The 17,920-nt window shown below is 38.5% G+C and overlaps 1 protein-coding gene across 6 annotated transcripts in view; it reads left to right on the forward strand.

Annotated features, from left to right (window-relative positions):
- Positions 1–17,920, forward strand: part of ATP9B (ATPase phospholipid transporting 9B (putative)) — a 322,333-nt gene that overhangs the window by 95,205 nt on the left and 209,208 nt on the right. For all 6 annotated transcript variants that reach the window (XM_008952694.5, XM_003827309.6, XM_063597385.1 and 3 more), the window contains exon 8: positions 8,806–8,900. In XM_008952694.5, coding sequence (XP_008950942.2) covers positions 8,806–8,900 — 95 coding nt within the window. The remainder of the gene's footprint in view (positions 1–8,805; positions 8,901–17,920) is intronic.

The raw sequence follows: 17,920 nt of genomic DNA on the forward strand, positions 1-17,920 counted from the left end.
AAGATAGGGTTTCACAGGGGACCTGCCCATTTTTGCCCAGGAACTTGTGGGACTCCCACCATCAACATGCCGTGTATGGTTCCCAGGCTGTTTGTCCCAAGGGTTGCCTGCAGGCCTGCCCCGAGCCACCCTCCCGTGCTTGTTGGCGCCCAAAGTCTGCAGAAGGCCAAGCCGGCAGAGTGCCAGGCATGTCAGCAGTGCCGTGAGCACATGCATACCTGCCAACTCGGAAGGGGATGGGGATCCTGCCAGCTCCATGGAGCATGCAGCCCTAGGCACACCTCCCTCATTGCAGTCTTCGCAGCCGCCACTCCAGAGGCGCCACTGCTGCCATCACATTGACCAGAAAGTGGTTTACGTGGAGCCAGGAGCAACCTCCGGAAAGCCAAGAAAAATAGAAGGAGACTTGGTGGTGGCATTTCAGCCTGGCGACTGCAGAGTCTGAGCAGGGGGTCCGTGGCTGCATCCTGCGGGGGGATAGATTTCCTAGAGTAGTTCAGCCAGTGACTATAAAAATAAACAAATGACTATAACAACAAACAACCCAAATAAGTTTTGTTTGTTTTTGATTTTGTTTTTGTTTTTTTTACATTTGTGTATTGCAGTTGCAACTGTTCAGGAAGTCAGCTCTTGGTTGAAGTGCTGAGGTGGAGGGCTGAGCTATGTGTTCTTGTATAATGGGTTTGGAGTTAGATGGACCTAATCACGGCACTCTTCACTCACTTGGGAGACCTTGGGGTACTTTACCTCTGAGCCTAAAATAGGGACAGTTTTTCCTTCTGTCTCACAGGACATCAGATATTGCAGATAGGCCATGACTGGCACCTCATAAGTAGATGCTTAGTAAATGTTAGTAACCTTCCCCTTTTTGGGGGAGAAAGAAGTGACTTCCCAGTAGACATGTATAACTCCATACATTTTTTGAAGAAGGGGTAGCTGTGGGCAAGTCTGGAGTACAGTATGGAATAAATTCCATGACTCCTTCCTTAATTAGGAGTGCTATGTCTGTTTCTCCCCTGACAGTCTTTGGGAGGTATTTTCTCAATGAGCCAAGCCCCCAGTGTGTGCTGGTATTAAATCTCTTCCATGCCTCATTCTTCTCCTTGCCACATTATCCCTGTCCTTCTCTCTTCTTCTCTCCAGCCCCCGTTGTTCTCTCTGATCTTGGTCCTTTGGCCTTTGAGGTTCGTGACAGAAAAGAGCATCATGCTTGCAGAGGCAGCATATTTGTGGAGGCAGCGTCCTGCCTCGTTGAGGAGACTGAGAAGACCTGATACAGGCTGTTGTTGGTCATCTACTTCCTGTACAGTGGAGGCATTTTTCTATGACGGGTCCCTCAAGGGCTTCCACCCTGTCTCTGGAATGGGACTTTCCGTATCTTCCAAGTGGTGAACAGTGAGTTTTCTTGGTGATTTCTGAGGCTGGGCTATTTGTATGGTCAACCCCATACCATTAATAGGTCCTTCTAGAACCTCTTATTTTCTCTTTCACATTTGGTTGTCTGTCTTTACTTGTTATACTGTCACCTAACACCGTTAAGGTCAGTAGGAAACTTGGTAGCTAGAGTAATGCTTTCAGTATAGTAGGTGTTCAGTAAATATTGGTGAAATATGTGGGAGCGTGCTGTGTGTCACCTGTGTTGAGGAAGAGCCTGGCTGGACTGTGTGAAAGCCGTGAGTCTTCACACAGAGTTTCTGGACTCAGCGTTCCCACGGAGTGTTTTTGGACTTTTCCTGTAAAATCTTCCTCAAGTCTCCATTTGCTTTCTTCAAGATAAAAGTAAACCTTTTCTTAACATACCTTTTCTTAACCATTATTTAGTTATACATTTGTTAATTATGAATACTTAATAGTATTAGTTTAAGCATTTTGAATTATTTTGACCATTATATCGTAGTATTTCAGCTGCTTTATGCATTAGGTGATCTTTATCAGACTTTATTAGATATATAAAAGTTTAGTCATTTCTGTGGGAAGAATGGTTCCTGAATGCTGAATGGCTTAGAAATGACCACAATCAGAAGTTTCAGGCTGTTTACTACATGGCTGTGACCTCTAAGCAGTGAGGAGCTTTGAAAGGCTGTTTGCCTATTTTTTCATTTTAACAGTAAATTACAAAGTTATCTTACGACTTCCAGCAAACTTACAAAATTACCTTAGGACTCCCCAGTACTTAAAGCCGTACTGTCATTACTGTTACTGTGTAAGACCCTTGTCTTTAATGCTTCCGTTTTGCTGCGGTGATCACTTGCAAGCTGACTGAGCTCAGACTGTCTCTTGCTCTGGAGAGGGAAAGGCCAGGAGCTCTGTTCTGGCTGACCTTGGCTGCCAAGGTAGGGAGGAGCTGCAGCCAGCCGGTAACTTTGATTCACCGGCTCTGTCGGATGAGCACAAGCTCATGTCAGGCACTCCCCAGAGCCACACTGGGCCTGGGTGGCATCGATTCCTAGTGTGATTCTGAATGAAATTGATGAATGGGAGCACACAGTGATAAACAGGATGGGGAACTCTCCTAGAATGGCAGTGGGAGCCAAGAACAATTGAGATGAGTCTCCTCTGTAGGTGTTGAAATAGTTACAGTGTGCTTCCTGTAGTGCAATATTTAGAGGTTAAGTCCAGTTACTTGCATTATTTATCTCTTTACTGCAAACACCAAATGTTTGAGTCACACTTTTAGGTTGGCCTTTTCATTATTTAATCTAAATGTGTTTTAAAAACAGATTTTTAATCTCTGGGTTTATAATATGATTTTTATGCCATTCTGTAGACTTTGTTTGGGAAAGCATCTTAATATATTTTTTAGGTTTGTGGAATCAAATTGTATATTGTGTTGGAATTGTTGTTTCTGAGTTTAAACATTTCCATCAGTTGCTGGAAAGGCTGGTGTGTGAAAGCCCCCTTCTGGTACAGTGCAGTGTCAGAGGTCTCTCTCCTGCATGTCAGATTAGTTCGTCTGCTGAGCTACTTGATTATAAGCATTCGCCAGTATAATACTGAGTTCTGAAAACTAGACCCTACCTGATTGTGACGCCAAATTTATTCAGTTTATTAAGTTGTAGGCACTAAAACACATAGTACTTATTTCCTGAATCTTGCTTTCAAAACTTGGAGGAAAAACCATTTTCTTCCCTGGTTTCTTGTTTTTGCCTTGGCTGTGCTGTGCAGCTTTACATGGTATGCTTCAGAATCTTTGTAGATTTTCTTAAGTTGTACATGAAAGATTCTTTGCTAATGAGCATATTTTGTTTAGTCTAATTGATGCCACCTTCCCCCTATAGTGTTAAGTAACTTTTTTACTGAAAAACAGAATTAAAATTCAAGATTTGAAAGTATATTTGAAATATTTGGAACTCGATAGAGCTTTTTTATTAAAAATCTATTTTTAAAAATCTAGATATTATTTAAATCTGATTGTTGCTTCAGTACCATTGTAGTATATTAGCACTGTTGAAATTTTGTTCATTTCCAAAATTTAAGACTGTTCATGTTTGAGAAAGGGTGTTATGAAGCAATTCACTCGTGAAATATGAATATTTTTATACTAGTATAGTTGAGTTATATAGATACATATTAATAGGAAAGATAGATTGCAGTTTTATTAGCAACCTAAATTGAGAGCTTTAATTTGCTATTTAAAACTTATTCCTAGAGTGAACAACACCTTTTTTAAAAATACATTTTATATTGACATAATTAATGACTCCTGGGAAGTTGCAAAGGTAGTACAGGGAGACCCCGTGTGTCCCTTCACCGAGATTCCTTCAGTGGTTGACAACTTACCTGTAGTAGAATAACAGACCAGGATGTTGACACTGGTACAGTGTGTGCGCGTAAGGCTGTGTTATTTCATCTTGAGTGTGGGTTCCTGTCACCACCAACGCAGTCAAGGTGCAGAACTGTTGCACCACCGTGAGGATCTCCCTCACACTAGCCCAGTGGGCTCAGCCATCCCTCTGCCTCCAGCAGCCCTCACCCTGGGTAACCATGAATTTGTCTTCATTTCTATAAATTTGTCATTTCTGGAGTGTTATATAAATGAAATAAACCATTCATGACCTTCGGAGACTCGTTGTTTTTTTAGATGGAGTCTTGCTCTGTCACCCAGGCTGGAGTGCTATGGCGCGATCTCAGCTCACTGCAATTTCCGCCTCCTGGGTTCAAGCAATTCTCCTGCCTCAGCCTCCTGAGTAGCTGGGATTACAGGCACACGCCACCATACCCGGCCAATTTTTGTATTTTTGGTAGAGACGGGGTTTCACCATGCTGTTCAGGCTGGTCTCGAGCTCCTGACCTCATGATCCGCCCACCTCAAACTCCTGACCTTGCGATCCGCCTTGGCCTCCCAAGGTGCTGTGATTACAGGCGTGAGCCACCGTGCCCCGCCCTTGCGATCCGCCTTGGCCTCCCAAGGTGCAGTGATTACAGGCGTAGCCACCGTGCCCCACCCTTGCGATCCGCCTTGGCCTCCCAAGGTGCAGTGATTACAGGCGTAGCCACCGTGCCCCGCCCTTCCGATCCGCCTTGGCCTCCCAAGGTGCAGTGATTACAGGCGTGAGCCACCGTGCCCCGCCCTTCCGATCCGCCTTGGCCTCCCAAGGTGCTGTGATTACAGGCGTGAGCCACCGTGCCCGCCTAGAGACTTTTTCTGCTTAGCACAACACCCTGGAGATCCATCCAAGTTGTTGTATATGTCAATAGTTTGTTCCTTTTTTACTGCTAACTAGGATTTCATGGATGGATATACCACAGCATATTTTAAACCATTCATCATTGTTGGTTGAAGTTTTTTGTTGTTTACAGGTTTTTGTTATAAATAAAACTGCTTTGAACAATTATGTACAGCTTTTTTGTGGACATAAGTTTTTATTTCTCCAGATCGATGTCCAGGAGTGAGGTTGCTGATTTTTATGGTCATTATATGCTTATTTTAAGACGGACAAACTCTTTTCCAGAGTTACAGTTTTGTTTTACATTCCCACCAGCAATGCCTGGGACATCTAGTTTTGCCACATTTGGCCGATGTTTGATGGAAGCGGTGCTTCCTCGTGGTTTGCGTGTGCCGTTCCGTTATGGCTGGCGACGTTGAGCACGTTCTTGCTGCATGTTTGCCATCCTCAGGACTCTAGTAAAGTGTCTTTTCATGTCTTTTGCCCATTTTCTAATTGGATTTATTTTAAACTATTGATATTGAGAGTTCTTTATATATTCTACATAGGAGTCCTTTGTCAGCTATGTGGCTTACAAATATTTTGTACTAGTTTGTAGTTTGTCTTTTCATCTTCTGCAAGGATCTTTACATATTCAAAGTATTTAATTTTATCAAAGTCCAATTGATTTTTTTTTTAATGGGTTGTTCCTTTGATGTCCTGTTTAGGAAGTCATCTTCCAGCCCTATGCCCTGAGGATTTCTTCTTGTGGTGGTTTTTTTTTTTGTCCTAAAAGTTTTACATTGAGATCTGTGGTCTGTTGTGAGTTAATTACTGTATAAGATGTAAGGTTCAGGTCAAGGCTTTGGGTTGTTGGGCTATGTATGTCCAAATGCTCTAGCGTCATTTATAGTGAAGACTCCCTTCTCCATAAATTGCTTTTGTAAATGCATCAAAAGTAGTTGCCATACTTGTATGTTGGGGGGACTCTCTCTGGGTTCTTTATTTTGTTCCATTGATCTGTGTTTCTGTTCCTTCTTCAGTATCAAACAATCTTGATTACTGCAGCCATCTGGTAAGTCTTAAAATCTGGTGGGCTGATTTCTCCCATTTTTTCTTCCTTTTTCCCCCACATTGTTTTAGCTATTCTAAACAACTTTTAGCTGTTTTAAACAACTTTGCCTTTCTATACACATTTTAGAATAATCTTGCCTATATCTTTAAAGAAAGTCTTCATGGGACAATGATAGTCATGAAGTCTGCACCTGTTGGCATTTATGGGTGGCCGGGTTCTTCATTTGCTAGTCTGAGATAAAAAGGGCAAGATGAAAACAGGAAATCACCACTGTCCTTTCTTGATACCCGAGGAATTGAGCTGGACTGCACTTTTCCTCCTCTTGTAGAATCATCATCATTTTAAAAATTTAATGTTCAGCATTTTTTGCTTTATTTAGGAAGAATAGGAAAGAGTACATCTGCTCTATCTTTCTGGAAGTAACCTTCCCTTAAAGGTTTTATTCATTTTCTGTTTTTTAAATTGGATCTTAAACTTTATTCTAGGAATTTTCACTGCATGAAGCTATAGTGTAATGGACTGCTGCGTCACCATTGTCCCCTGGAAGACTGCTCATTAAATGGCCAGTCTTGTTTCATCCGTATGTCTCATTTGGATGAAATCCTGTGTATAATTTGATTGCATTAACAAATTCAGCATTTACAAATTACAACCACAATTCCATTATCATACCATAAACTATTGAACAAGGATTTCTTAGATTAACGCTTGGTGAGTCTCCTGGTTTCTGATTGTCTCACACACTTCTTCTTACAGTTGATCTGTTCCAGTCAGGATGCGAGGGCCCTTCTCTTGCGCTTGGTACAGGTGTCTCTCAAATCTGTTTTCTTCTCAAACAATTCCTTCTCTTTCTTTGTTTTTTATTTGTTGAAAAAACAGGGTTATTGGACATAGAGAATATCTGATATTCTAGATTGTGTGAGTGCATACACAAAACAACCATGTTATTAATTAATACATTCCTTTATATCCTGTATTTTTGTTAACTGGTAGGTGGATCTAAAGGGTTGATCATACTCATTTTTGGTTTTCTTTTAGCTTTTCATTTTTTTGGTTAAAGAATACTATAGCAATGCTCCTGTATAGTCCTGTTTCTAACTCCAGGCAGATGTCTACATGTCTCTCTTTTAGTGATGAATAAATACAGGTGCTATCAACTGATCTTCCCAGTGTAAAGTTCTTCATCAGGCCAGGCGTGATGGCTCACACCTGTAATCCCAGCACTTTGGGAGGCTGAGGTGGGTGGATCATGAGGCCAAGAGATCGAGACCATCCTGGCCAACATGGTGAAACCCTGTCTCTACTAAAAATACAAAAAAAATTAGCTGGGCATGGTGTCACGCATCTGTAGTCCCAGCTACTCAGAAGGCTGAGGCAGGAGAATTGCTTGAACCTGGGAGGTGGAGGTTGCAGTGAGCCGAGATTGCACCACTGCAGTCCAGCTTGGCGACAGAGCGAGACTCTGTCTCAAAAAAAAAAAAAAAGAAAAAAAAAACATCAAAACTTTTGAAACCTCAAAAGTCACCTGGATGAATTCTCTCTGTGATTAAACTGTGAATTATGTTTTATACACTGCTTTTCATTTTTCAGGAGTTTTTTTAAAGTTTGGTGTAATTTGGCTTTTTAATTATATAAAATATATCTGGTTTTAAAGTGAACAGTATAAGATATATTCAAAAGGCCTCGCATCTATTCCTGTTCCCTTCCTGCCTCTATAGGTATTATACACACATACATGCGTACACAGATACATGTGCACACACACAGAAGCATTTGCATGCATACAGATACACTCACACACAGAGACATACACATAGAAACACAGATTTGCATGCCCTCACATCTGTCACACAGATATGCATGCATGCGTACATAGGTACACATGTGTGCACACAGATATGTTCACACACCAATATGCACACACACAGAAACACACAGATCCTCAGGTACTTGTTCACAGTTATACATGCATATTATACACAGATACCCATGTACACAAACATACACACAAGCACACACAAATACATATGTACACATGCATGTGCGCACACAGATATGCTTGTGCACACACAGCACACACAAGTTAGCCATGCACGCACACACACATATACATGCACACACACAGATACACACATAGATACATATCCACACACAGATGAACATGCATGTATACAGTTATATATGCATAGAGATCCGTATGGACATATACAAATTCTCTCTCTTCCCTCCCTTGTTCTTAACTATAATGTATTTTTCTATATATAATGTCCTGCACCTTGCTTTCTTTATTTCACAATCTATATCCTAGAGATCTTTCCATGACAGTGTATTGAGGTCATCTTGTTTGCTTTACTTTCTTCTCTCTGTATTGCCGTATGTGCTCTGTTTTATTCAGCTCGTCCTCTGTTTGTTCCCCTTTGTTTCACAACAGTCTTCTGTTATTATAAATAATGCTGCAAGGAGCAGCCTTGTGTGTATGTCATTTTGTGCTTTTGCTATTCCATCATTAGAATAGATTCTGAGAAGTGGGATGATAGCACGGCCAAAGAGTAGTGGATTTTCATAATAGAATATCTTAGCATGTTTGAAACTGGATAGGCCTGAGAGCATATGGTAACATTTACCTGGGTCTTAGCATTGTAGCTGTGCTTTTATGATTGAACATTTTTTATGATGGTAAATCTGGTATTTTATTAGCAAAATAATACTATACACTGTTGGATATTTTTGTGTATTTGTTATTTTGTTATTATCAAAACATACATTGAAAGTAGAAATGATCAATGCAGTTTTTCTAAAATAGAAGGCTGATTAATGTTAAACCTTAATAGGCAAGAACAGCAAATAGGAAATAAGTGATTTAAAAAAATATAATGGCCTACATCTTTTCATGAAAACTGTTTTGTGAATCAAGGAACATTGTGTAAAATAAAAGTTTTTAAGGAGTTTTGTTCCTGGGAATATCTAGATTGTTATTTCTTTGTCCTACTGTGCCCTGGAAGTATTCTTTGATGGCACCTGTAGCTCAGGAAAAACCTTCTGTAACAATTCAAGAGTGGTAAATTTTTATTCTCTACTTCCAAGGTTCGTGTTTTATTCGAACTGATCAACTAGATGGTGAAACTGACTGGAAGCTGAAGGTCGCAGTGAGCTGCACGCAACGGCTGCCGGCTCTGGGGGTGAGCAGCACCAAGATTACTCCATCCTTTTATCTTCAGTGGTAGTTTCTAGGCTTCACGTATATTTCTGTTTATACCAGCTAATTTATTTAATGCATTGAGAATTTGTTTTATAATTTCTTTATTCCTCATGAAGGTTCATTGAAGAATTGTGCCAAAATAATTTCTGTGATGTCTTAGCACATAATCAGTTTTAGGTAATTGTGAATTTTCTTTGACATTTAGGTTTTCTTTCTCCTTCTGCTCACCTTCCTGCCCTTCCTCCCTCTCCTTGCCCCCTTCTCCCTCTTCCGCCTCCTCCTCCTCTTAATGTCCTTTTCCTTTTTCAATTTATTTTATTTTTTAAGTGATAGGTTGTCCCTCTGTTGCCCAGACTGAAATACAGTAACATGATCATAGCTCACTGCAGCCTCAAACGCCTGGGCTCAAGTGATGCTCTCTCCACAGCCTCCTGAGTAGATGGGAGTACAGGTGCACACCACCACGCCCAGCCAGTTCTTAATTTTTTTTTTTGTAGAGATGGGGGGTCTTGCTATGTTGCCCAGGCTGGTCTTGAACTCCTGGTCTCAAGCAATCCTCTCACCTTGGTCTTTCAAAGTGCTGGGATTACAGGTTTGAGCCACCATGCCCAGCGATAAATTTTTATTTCTTATTTGGCTGTTTGCTCCTCTCCTTTGCGATTTTGTATTGATATTTGCCAATTAAAAAGTACATACATGCTCGTGTGTGTAGAATCTTTCAAATCAGTAAAACCAGATATTCACAAATGAATATCTGTTTTTAATTTTCACCTACTTAGGCATGTAAAAGTGTTTTTCTTTCTTCTATTTTCTCTCTGTACCTCACATGGACTTCATTAGCCTTCAGGTCAGAAGCTGTATTTGAAAATTGTCCAAGCTGCTTCTCTGGGTCAGGCTTCTCAGTCAAAGCCAGGCAGTGAAGTGCTGCTCAGATGATTTGTTTTCATGGGTTTTTAATTTTCAGTGTTCTATGATTGTTTACTTAAATTATCTAGGATACTATGCATAATTTATATGTTTAGAGTTATTACAACTTACATTTTTCCGTGGTCAGTGAATGAAGGAAGGTAGGTTCTACTGGACCAACAGATGAGCAGATTGGAGAGGTTGGGCAGTTGATAGCTGCCTTTTACCTGCTTGGTGGTGGGTAGAGTCAACCAGGCAGCTATTAAATAGTGAAGTTATATGTCAGGGAGCAGCACCTCCTCACCTGAGGATGGGGCTGGGGTGTGTGTGCATGCGGCAGTTCCTGGATCACACAGTGTGGCTTTCAAAGGAGCTGCCAAACTGTTTTCCAGAGTGGCTGTGCCATTCCCTGTCCTCACCAGCACCGGATGAGTGACCCGGTTTCTCTGTGTCCTTGCCGCCTTCAATGTTGTCACCAGTTTTTATTGTAGTCATTCTGACGGGTGTGCAGTGATATCTTATCGTGGCTTCAGTTTGCGTTTCTGTGATGGCCGGTTGTGTTGAACGTTGTTTTGTGTGCTTGTTTGCCATCTGCTTGTCCTCTTTGGTGATGTGTCCTGTTGACAGTCTCGGAGCAAAAGCATTCCGCCTTGATGTATAATGCTAGCTGCAGCTTGTTCAGGGAGTCTCTGTCAGGGTGAGGAAGTTCTTTCTAGTCTTAGTTTGCTGAGAGGTTTTATCATGAATGGGTGTTAGATTTTTCCAAAGCTTTTCTGTGTCTGTAGGGATGATCATATGGATTTTCTCCTTTATCTATTAATATGATGGTATGTGGACTGATTTCATATGTGTTACACCAGCCTTTTATTACTGGCATAAACCTCACCTAGTAGTCATACTGCATGTCTTTTTATTATGTCACGGTATTTGATATGCTGATATTTTGTTAAGGATGTTTTGTGCTGATGTTCATGAAACATATGGATCTGTATTGCTTTTGTTTAATGTCTTTAGTTTGATATCTGGGGGTAGGCTGGCCTTACAATGAGTTGGGGAGTCTTTTTGCCTCCTGTAATTTTTAAAATAGTTGGCATAAAATTGGCATTATTTATTTTTTAAATGTTGAACAAATTCACTTTTGGAACTATCTGATCCAAGAGATTACTTTTTGGGAAAACACTTGATTGTGAATTGAATTTCTTTGGTATAGAGTTAATCAGATTTTCTCTTCATTGGAAATTTGTGTTTTTCAGAGAATTGGTTCATTTCACGTAAGTTGACAACATTAATGGCATAAAGTTCATAATATTCCATTATTTTTTAGCCATTTTAGGATTCCTTCTTTCACTCCCAATATTGGTAGTTTATATCCTGTCTCTTTTATCGATCATTTCAAAGAACTTGTTTTTGGTTTCATTGATTATCTTCATTGTTTGTTCATTTTCTGTGTTATTAATTTCTGCTCTTTATTTCCTTCATTCTACATAGTTTATAATTTTTTTTGTTTCTTCCTCCTTAAGGTGGAAGTTAGACCTTTGATTTTATAACTTATTATTTTCTATTTATAAACTTTCAGCTGTAAACCTGTTTCCAAGCATTGTTTACCTGTGTCACACAAATTTTGATTTATTTAGTTAAAAATAATTAATAATTTAGTTGAAAAATCATTTTCATTTAGTTAAAAATATTTTCTAATTCCTTCATGATTCTTCTTTTCATCCTTGATTATTTGGAAATACACTGTTATTTGCTAAACAGTTGGGGATTTTCCCAATGTCTGGTAATTTATTGTTATTTAATTCTCTTATGGTCATGGAACATATTCTGTTCTATTTCAGTCCTTTCATATGTATTGAAACTTGTGATATGGCCCAGCATAGGAACTCTCTGGGTCAGTATTCCATGTGAGCTTTAAAATAATGTTTGTTCTGCTATTGCCTGGATGTTCTGTAAATGTTCATTAGGTCAAGCTAATGGAAAGTGTTGTTTAAAAAAGTTTTATAGTTGTTTTCTACCATTCGTTCTCTGAATTACTGAAGAAGACTTTTAAGATCCCATACCTTTTGTAGATGGAACTATTTCTCCTTTTGGCTCTGTTACCTGTTTCCTGATCTATATTGAAGCACTGTTACTGGGTTCATACACTTTCAGAATTACTATATTTTGTTGAATTTGCCCTTTCATTATTCCTGGTAATATTCTTTGTTGAGACATCTATTTTGTTCTTTACTATTATAGTAATTTCAGCTTTTTTAAAATTAGTATTTACATGGTTTATCTTCCATTAGTGTGTGTTTTATATATCTTTTTCTTTGAATTTAAAGTGTTTTTTAATGTAATAAAAGTAGGTACTGCTTTTTTTATTCTGAGAATTGCTGCATTTTTATTGTGTACATTTACGGTAATCGTTAATGTGGTTGAGCGGAAGTCAGTCATTTGACTCTGTAGGTTCTACTTATCCCATTTGTTTCTTTTCTTCATCTTTTGGTGTTGTGTTATATTTCCATTTGGCTAATTAGCTATGTACGTTAGTTCTGTTTTGTGTCATTATCATGTTTCCAATGGGTGTTTTTAACTTATCACAATATTTCTCCATGTCACTTACAGTGTAAGAGTTGTGCACAGTAGATGTCCATGGCTTCCTTCCCATCCTTTGTATTCATGTCAGCTGTCGTACTTCTACATATTATCAGCTGCACCGTGCATTACTGTTTTTTTTTGTTCAAAGTTGTCAAGCATATTTTAAAGATAGTAAAAAATGAAAACAGTCTTTTCTGTTTACCCATGTGTTTACCTGTTCTGAGACTTCTCTTTCCTGTGTGTTGATCCAGGTTTCCATTTACTGCCAATTTCCTTTAGCCCTAAGAACTTCTTTCAACGTGTCTTGTAGTGAAATCTGCTAGAGATTGTCAGTTTTTGTTTGTTTGAAAATTGTCTTTATTTTGCCTTTTTCTTTTCTCATTTTTTTTTGAGACAGAGTCTCGCTCTGTCACAGAGGCTTAAGTGCAGTAGTGCAATCTCGACTCACTGCAGTCTCCACCTCCTGGGTTTAAGCAATTCTCCTGTCTCAGCTCCTAAGTAGCTGGGATTACAGGCATGTACCACCACCACGCCCGGCTAATTTTTGTATTTTTTTTTTTTTTTTAAGTGGAGACGGGGTTTCACCATGTTGGCCAGGCTGGTCTTGAACTCCTGACCTCAGATGATCCGCCCACCTCGGCCTCCCAAAGTGGGGGATTAAGGGTGTGAGCCATCACGCTGGGCCTATTTTGCCTTCACTTTTGAAGGATGTCTTGAAGTTTTCATTTATCTTTGCCTTTCAGAGCTTTGATTTCATCTTATGGCATCCATAGTCCTGAAAAGACGCTTACAGGCATTCTTACCCTGACTCCACTTTATCCTCTGTGCCTTTTTCTGTGGGCGTTTGGAAAGTCTTTCCTGTTTTGACTGGCTTTCAGGAATTTAAGTGTGATGATGCATTTTCATTTGTCTTGCTTGGGTTTGTTGGGCTTCTTGTATCTGGAATTTCATGGTTTTTATCCAGTTTCAAGATTTTCAGCCTTTATTTTTCTAATCTTTCCTTCTGTCCAAACCCCTCTGAGACATGACCAACAGAATTAGTCTAACTACTAATATCAAGTAAATTAGTCTAACTACTCATATTAAAAAAGAGTAAGAACTTCAATGACATGGGAATATCAAGTGGTTAGATTCCCACATGCCATTGATGCTCTCTTACTCTTCTTTTTCTCAGCCTTTTTTTCCCTCTGTGACTGAATTTTGATAGTATCTGTTGCTCTGTCATTAAATTCACTAACATTTATCTTTTTCAGTATCTAGCCTTCTGTTAAGCCCACCCAATGAATTTTGTTATTCTGAGTGTTGTAATCTCTGGATGTTTCATACGTTTCTCTCATTTTTGTTGTTTAAATACCTTTTCTATTCTTTCCTAATATGTATATGGCTTCATTGGACTATTTCAACGGTTTGTAATGCTTAATTCCATGTATGTTAAAACTCCTTTATCTCTGTCACTTTTGGGTATGTTTCTATTTAAATTTTTTGGCCCTCGTTATAGGCCCATACTTTCCTGCTTCTTTCCATGTCTGGTAATTTTTTATTGTATGCTGAGTATATAAGTGTTACATTTAATGTCTGAGATTTTCATTTCTATCTTTAAAGCATCTCGATCTTTATTAAATTAGTTAAACAACTTGTGGGTCAACTTGATGTCTTCAAGGCTTGTCCTTAAACTTTGTTACAGGCCTAGAGGCTCCTTTATTGGAATGCTAATTAATCCTGTTGCTAGAGCATGATCCTGCTGGGATCCTGCTGATACCTACTGAAATCCTTGCTGGTTCACAGGTGCCTCTGAACTCTGGTTAGTCAAAACTCAACTCTCCAACTCTGTGGTCTCTGCAGGTGGTTGGGGCTGGAGCTCTGTGGTTCTCCTCCAGCCGGACATACTCCTACCCTGTATGCTGTGTGTACTCACTTTCAGTAACACTCAGGTGGAACACTTTGCATATTTCTGCAATTCTTTTTCTTCCTTGTCCCTTTTCAGTATTTTGCAAATGCTAGCTGTCAGTTTCCTTGAATTCTGGTCTCAGTCTCCTAAATTCAGAACAGCTGCCTCCCTCTGCCTGGCTTCTGCTGTCTAAAGTGGTAAATCTCTTTACCTGGGCTTATGTGGGGCACATGGCTTTGTTTCTCCTCTCCCTGGGGCACTGTATCTAGTGTCTGAAAATAGATACTTTATAAATATTGTCCATTTTCCAGTTGTTTTCATGGGAGGACAAGTCTCATATTAGTTACCACAACATGACTTGTAGAAGCCCTTGATTAATTTTTAATGAAAAATATTAAGTTCCTTGTGGATGAAACAAACTGCATGACATTTCAAATTATAATTAAACTAAAACAAACAGTTATTTGTTTATTGAGAATTTGCTTGTTGGTAGGGATCTACCTGCTGGGAGGCCTGTGACTGCCCTGCAGAGCCTGGATGCCGGCCCTTCTGCCACCTTTAGATGTTCCTGCCCTCTCTTCAGGGGCATTCCTTTAAAAAAGAAGTGGACGTCAATTTTGAGTCCTGATTCTAATAGTAATGTGTGCATTGAAAATAATACACAAATCACAAAATAGAAAAAAACCTGCCAGTCTGCATTGGCTATCAGAGCATTTTGGTATAAATCCTTTCTGACAGTACCTTCCCCTAGCCACATTCTTGCATGGTTGGATAATGCTGTATATTACTGTTTTTTCTAGTAGAATATTTATTCAACAATATGCTATGGGTCATCCTTTCATGTTAGGAATTGTGTATCCTTGCAAGTGTTTTATTAGCTGCATAGTTTCTGACAAATCATAGCTTCCATAGCTGACCTGATATTGGTAAATTTAAAAGTTATCATTTTGAAATTCTAGATTAAAAAAATAAGCATATTTCAAGAATTTTGATTATTTGGCCAAAATGCTTTTCAGAAGACTATGCAACTTATCTACTGTGTATTAATTAATCAATTAATCTTTCACTGTTTTCCGATCTGATAACTGTAACAATGGTATCCCATTTAAATTTACATTTGTTTAGTTTTTTAATGTATGAGATTGAAGATAATTCTTACCTAAGAAAATGTATTTCTCATATTTTTATTTTCTAAGTCTGTTCATGTTATCTGCTAAAGTTTGTTAATAATTTTTTATTTTCCAATTTTTCTAAATACTTCGTTTATAGTTTCTGTTGCCCATGTAAAAGTTCAGTGTATTTAGATAATGTGACCTACCAATATTTTTTTCAATGATTTCTGCTTTTTGGTTTTATGCTTTGACTATTTCTACTCATGATTATATTTTAAATAATTAGTTTTAAAATAATTCCTGCTTTCCATACAAAATCTGATTATCTACCATTTTTGGGGGGAGTATTTTTTTTTTAGTTTAAAGTTAAAAAAAAAAAAGAAAAACAGTAAGTTGCACCAGTACCGTTCACTGAAGAACTTTTTTGTTAGATTTTTATTTTTGCACAAATTTAATATTGTCCCCATATGTTTATACAATTCTAATTTCTCAACATCAGGGTATCAGCGTATCTGTTTCTGCATAACTTTACCCAGTACACATTGCAAATATATTCTCCAATCTGTTTCTTAACTTCTGGCCTTATAATATCTTCGCTATGTAAATATTTCAAATTTTATTTAGGTAAATATTTATATGTTTTCTTTTATTGTTTATATGTTTTTCTTTATGCATTTATAGGCTTTGTCTTGTACCAGGAGGCTGTTTGCCCACCAATATTCATTTATCATTTTAACCACTTTTAAATGTTTGTCAGTAGGTGGAATCGAAAAGTGAGAGCCAAGTAATTTGCATTTACACTATTATAATTATTAAAATAGTTCCTACAGTTCCAGCTGATGCACAAAGACCTAGCAGAGGGAAGTTGAATCTTTCACTTAGTATGTGTGGCTAAAGAATTGTTTGAGAGTTAAGGTTAAGTAGGTTTTTTTGTTTGTTTGTTTGTTTTTTTAATTTCGTGTTATGAGCTGAGCAGAATCGTGCGTCACTCCAGCCTGCATCTTCTGTGTCATCATTTCCCTCCTCAGCCCTTTCTCATCCTCGCTCTGCTTCCCAGGGTTTTCGACTTGCTTTTGGTTTTTTTTTTATGTTGTGAAATAAGTCTGTTCTATTATCCTATTACTTGACATCTAGCTTATTCTCATACTATTTATTAAGGTAAGTTTTATCATAGAGACATTCTTGCAGCCTATTGACTTTCTAATGTAATTGGAACTGATTGCTGGGTTAGTGCTACTGTTTCATGGTTACATATTTCCTCCTTGTGTCCTTCTTTTTCTTGTGTACATACTCAAGTAATCTCTGCAGAACTAAAGGGATAATATGAGTCCTTAAATGACTGGAGGGGATTTTGGTTGGCTGTAACACTTGGACAAAAGCCCCACCCTCTGCATCCTCCTCCTGAAGAACCTTCCAAGAATTCTAGGGTCCCTGGCAGTAAGCAGCTTGGGAGCAAGTCACACTAAATGATAATTTTCTAACAGATTTAATTTTGCTAAGTGTAGTAGAAAAGAAAGTACAGAATCAAAACACTATATTAGAAAAAATTTGTCTGAAAAAAAACCCAAAAAATCCAGCCAAGCAAGGATGTCGGTACATGTTTCCATTAACATACAATTCTGTACAAGCGATCAGCAGGTGATAGAGGTTAGCAGTGCAGGGATAGGCGGGCTGCATGGGGGCACGGGGATACTTTTGTGAGTAATGAAAATGTTCAGTATCTTGAGGTGGTGGTGGTCACAGGCATACACATATATCAAAACAAAATGGTACACTTTAAACGTGCAGTTATTGCATGGAACTCACACCTTATGAAGTAGTTACAGTTTTTCATACTGTTATCTATAACTTTGAGTAATGCTCTTTGCCATGATTATAGGAAGTGACATTTTATTATCTTCAATATTACAAGGATACTTTCTTTATTTTTATTAGTGACAGATGTATACACATATAAATTCAAAAATATTTACAGAATTAAAATAAATAATTCGTACAATGCAACTTTAAAATTTTCGTGGCCAGTACACTTTGATACAGAGTCTGATTAAGGATTTTAGTGACATAACTATATGGTAAATGAAAACATTTTAATTTTTGCTGTTACCACACCACCAAAAAGCAGTATATCCTAGGAAAAAAGGAAGTTCAACTGAATATCTGATTCATTAATCAATTTTATATTTTAGCTTCACATAACTTGGCATATTAGGTATAGATCTTTTTTCTATAGAGAAGAAAGCTCTGATTTCATTATGGATATGGGCAAGGCAATTGAGTTTTTCATGTAATAGCTTATGCCCATAATCATCCCTCCTTCTGACATTCGTGTCTCTCGTAGTGTAGATCTGAGGGTCTTCTGTGTTGTGAGCTGTTTGTTGTATCACAGTTGTGTCACATCAGACTGTGTCCATGGTGACAGCCAGGCTGAGTAAACTTAGAGACCTAAGAACTCGTCTGGAAGAGCTGAGGACACAGCCAAGAATAACCTTTGTCCATTCTGTTATATTCTCA

The sequence above is a fragment of the Pan paniscus genome, chromosome 17, assembly GCF_029289425.2.
Source record: "Pan paniscus chromosome 17, NHGRI_mPanPan1-v2.0_pri, whole genome shotgun sequence".
NCBI classification, from domain to species: Eukaryota; Metazoa; Chordata; class Mammalia; order Primates; family Hominidae; genus Pan; species Pan paniscus.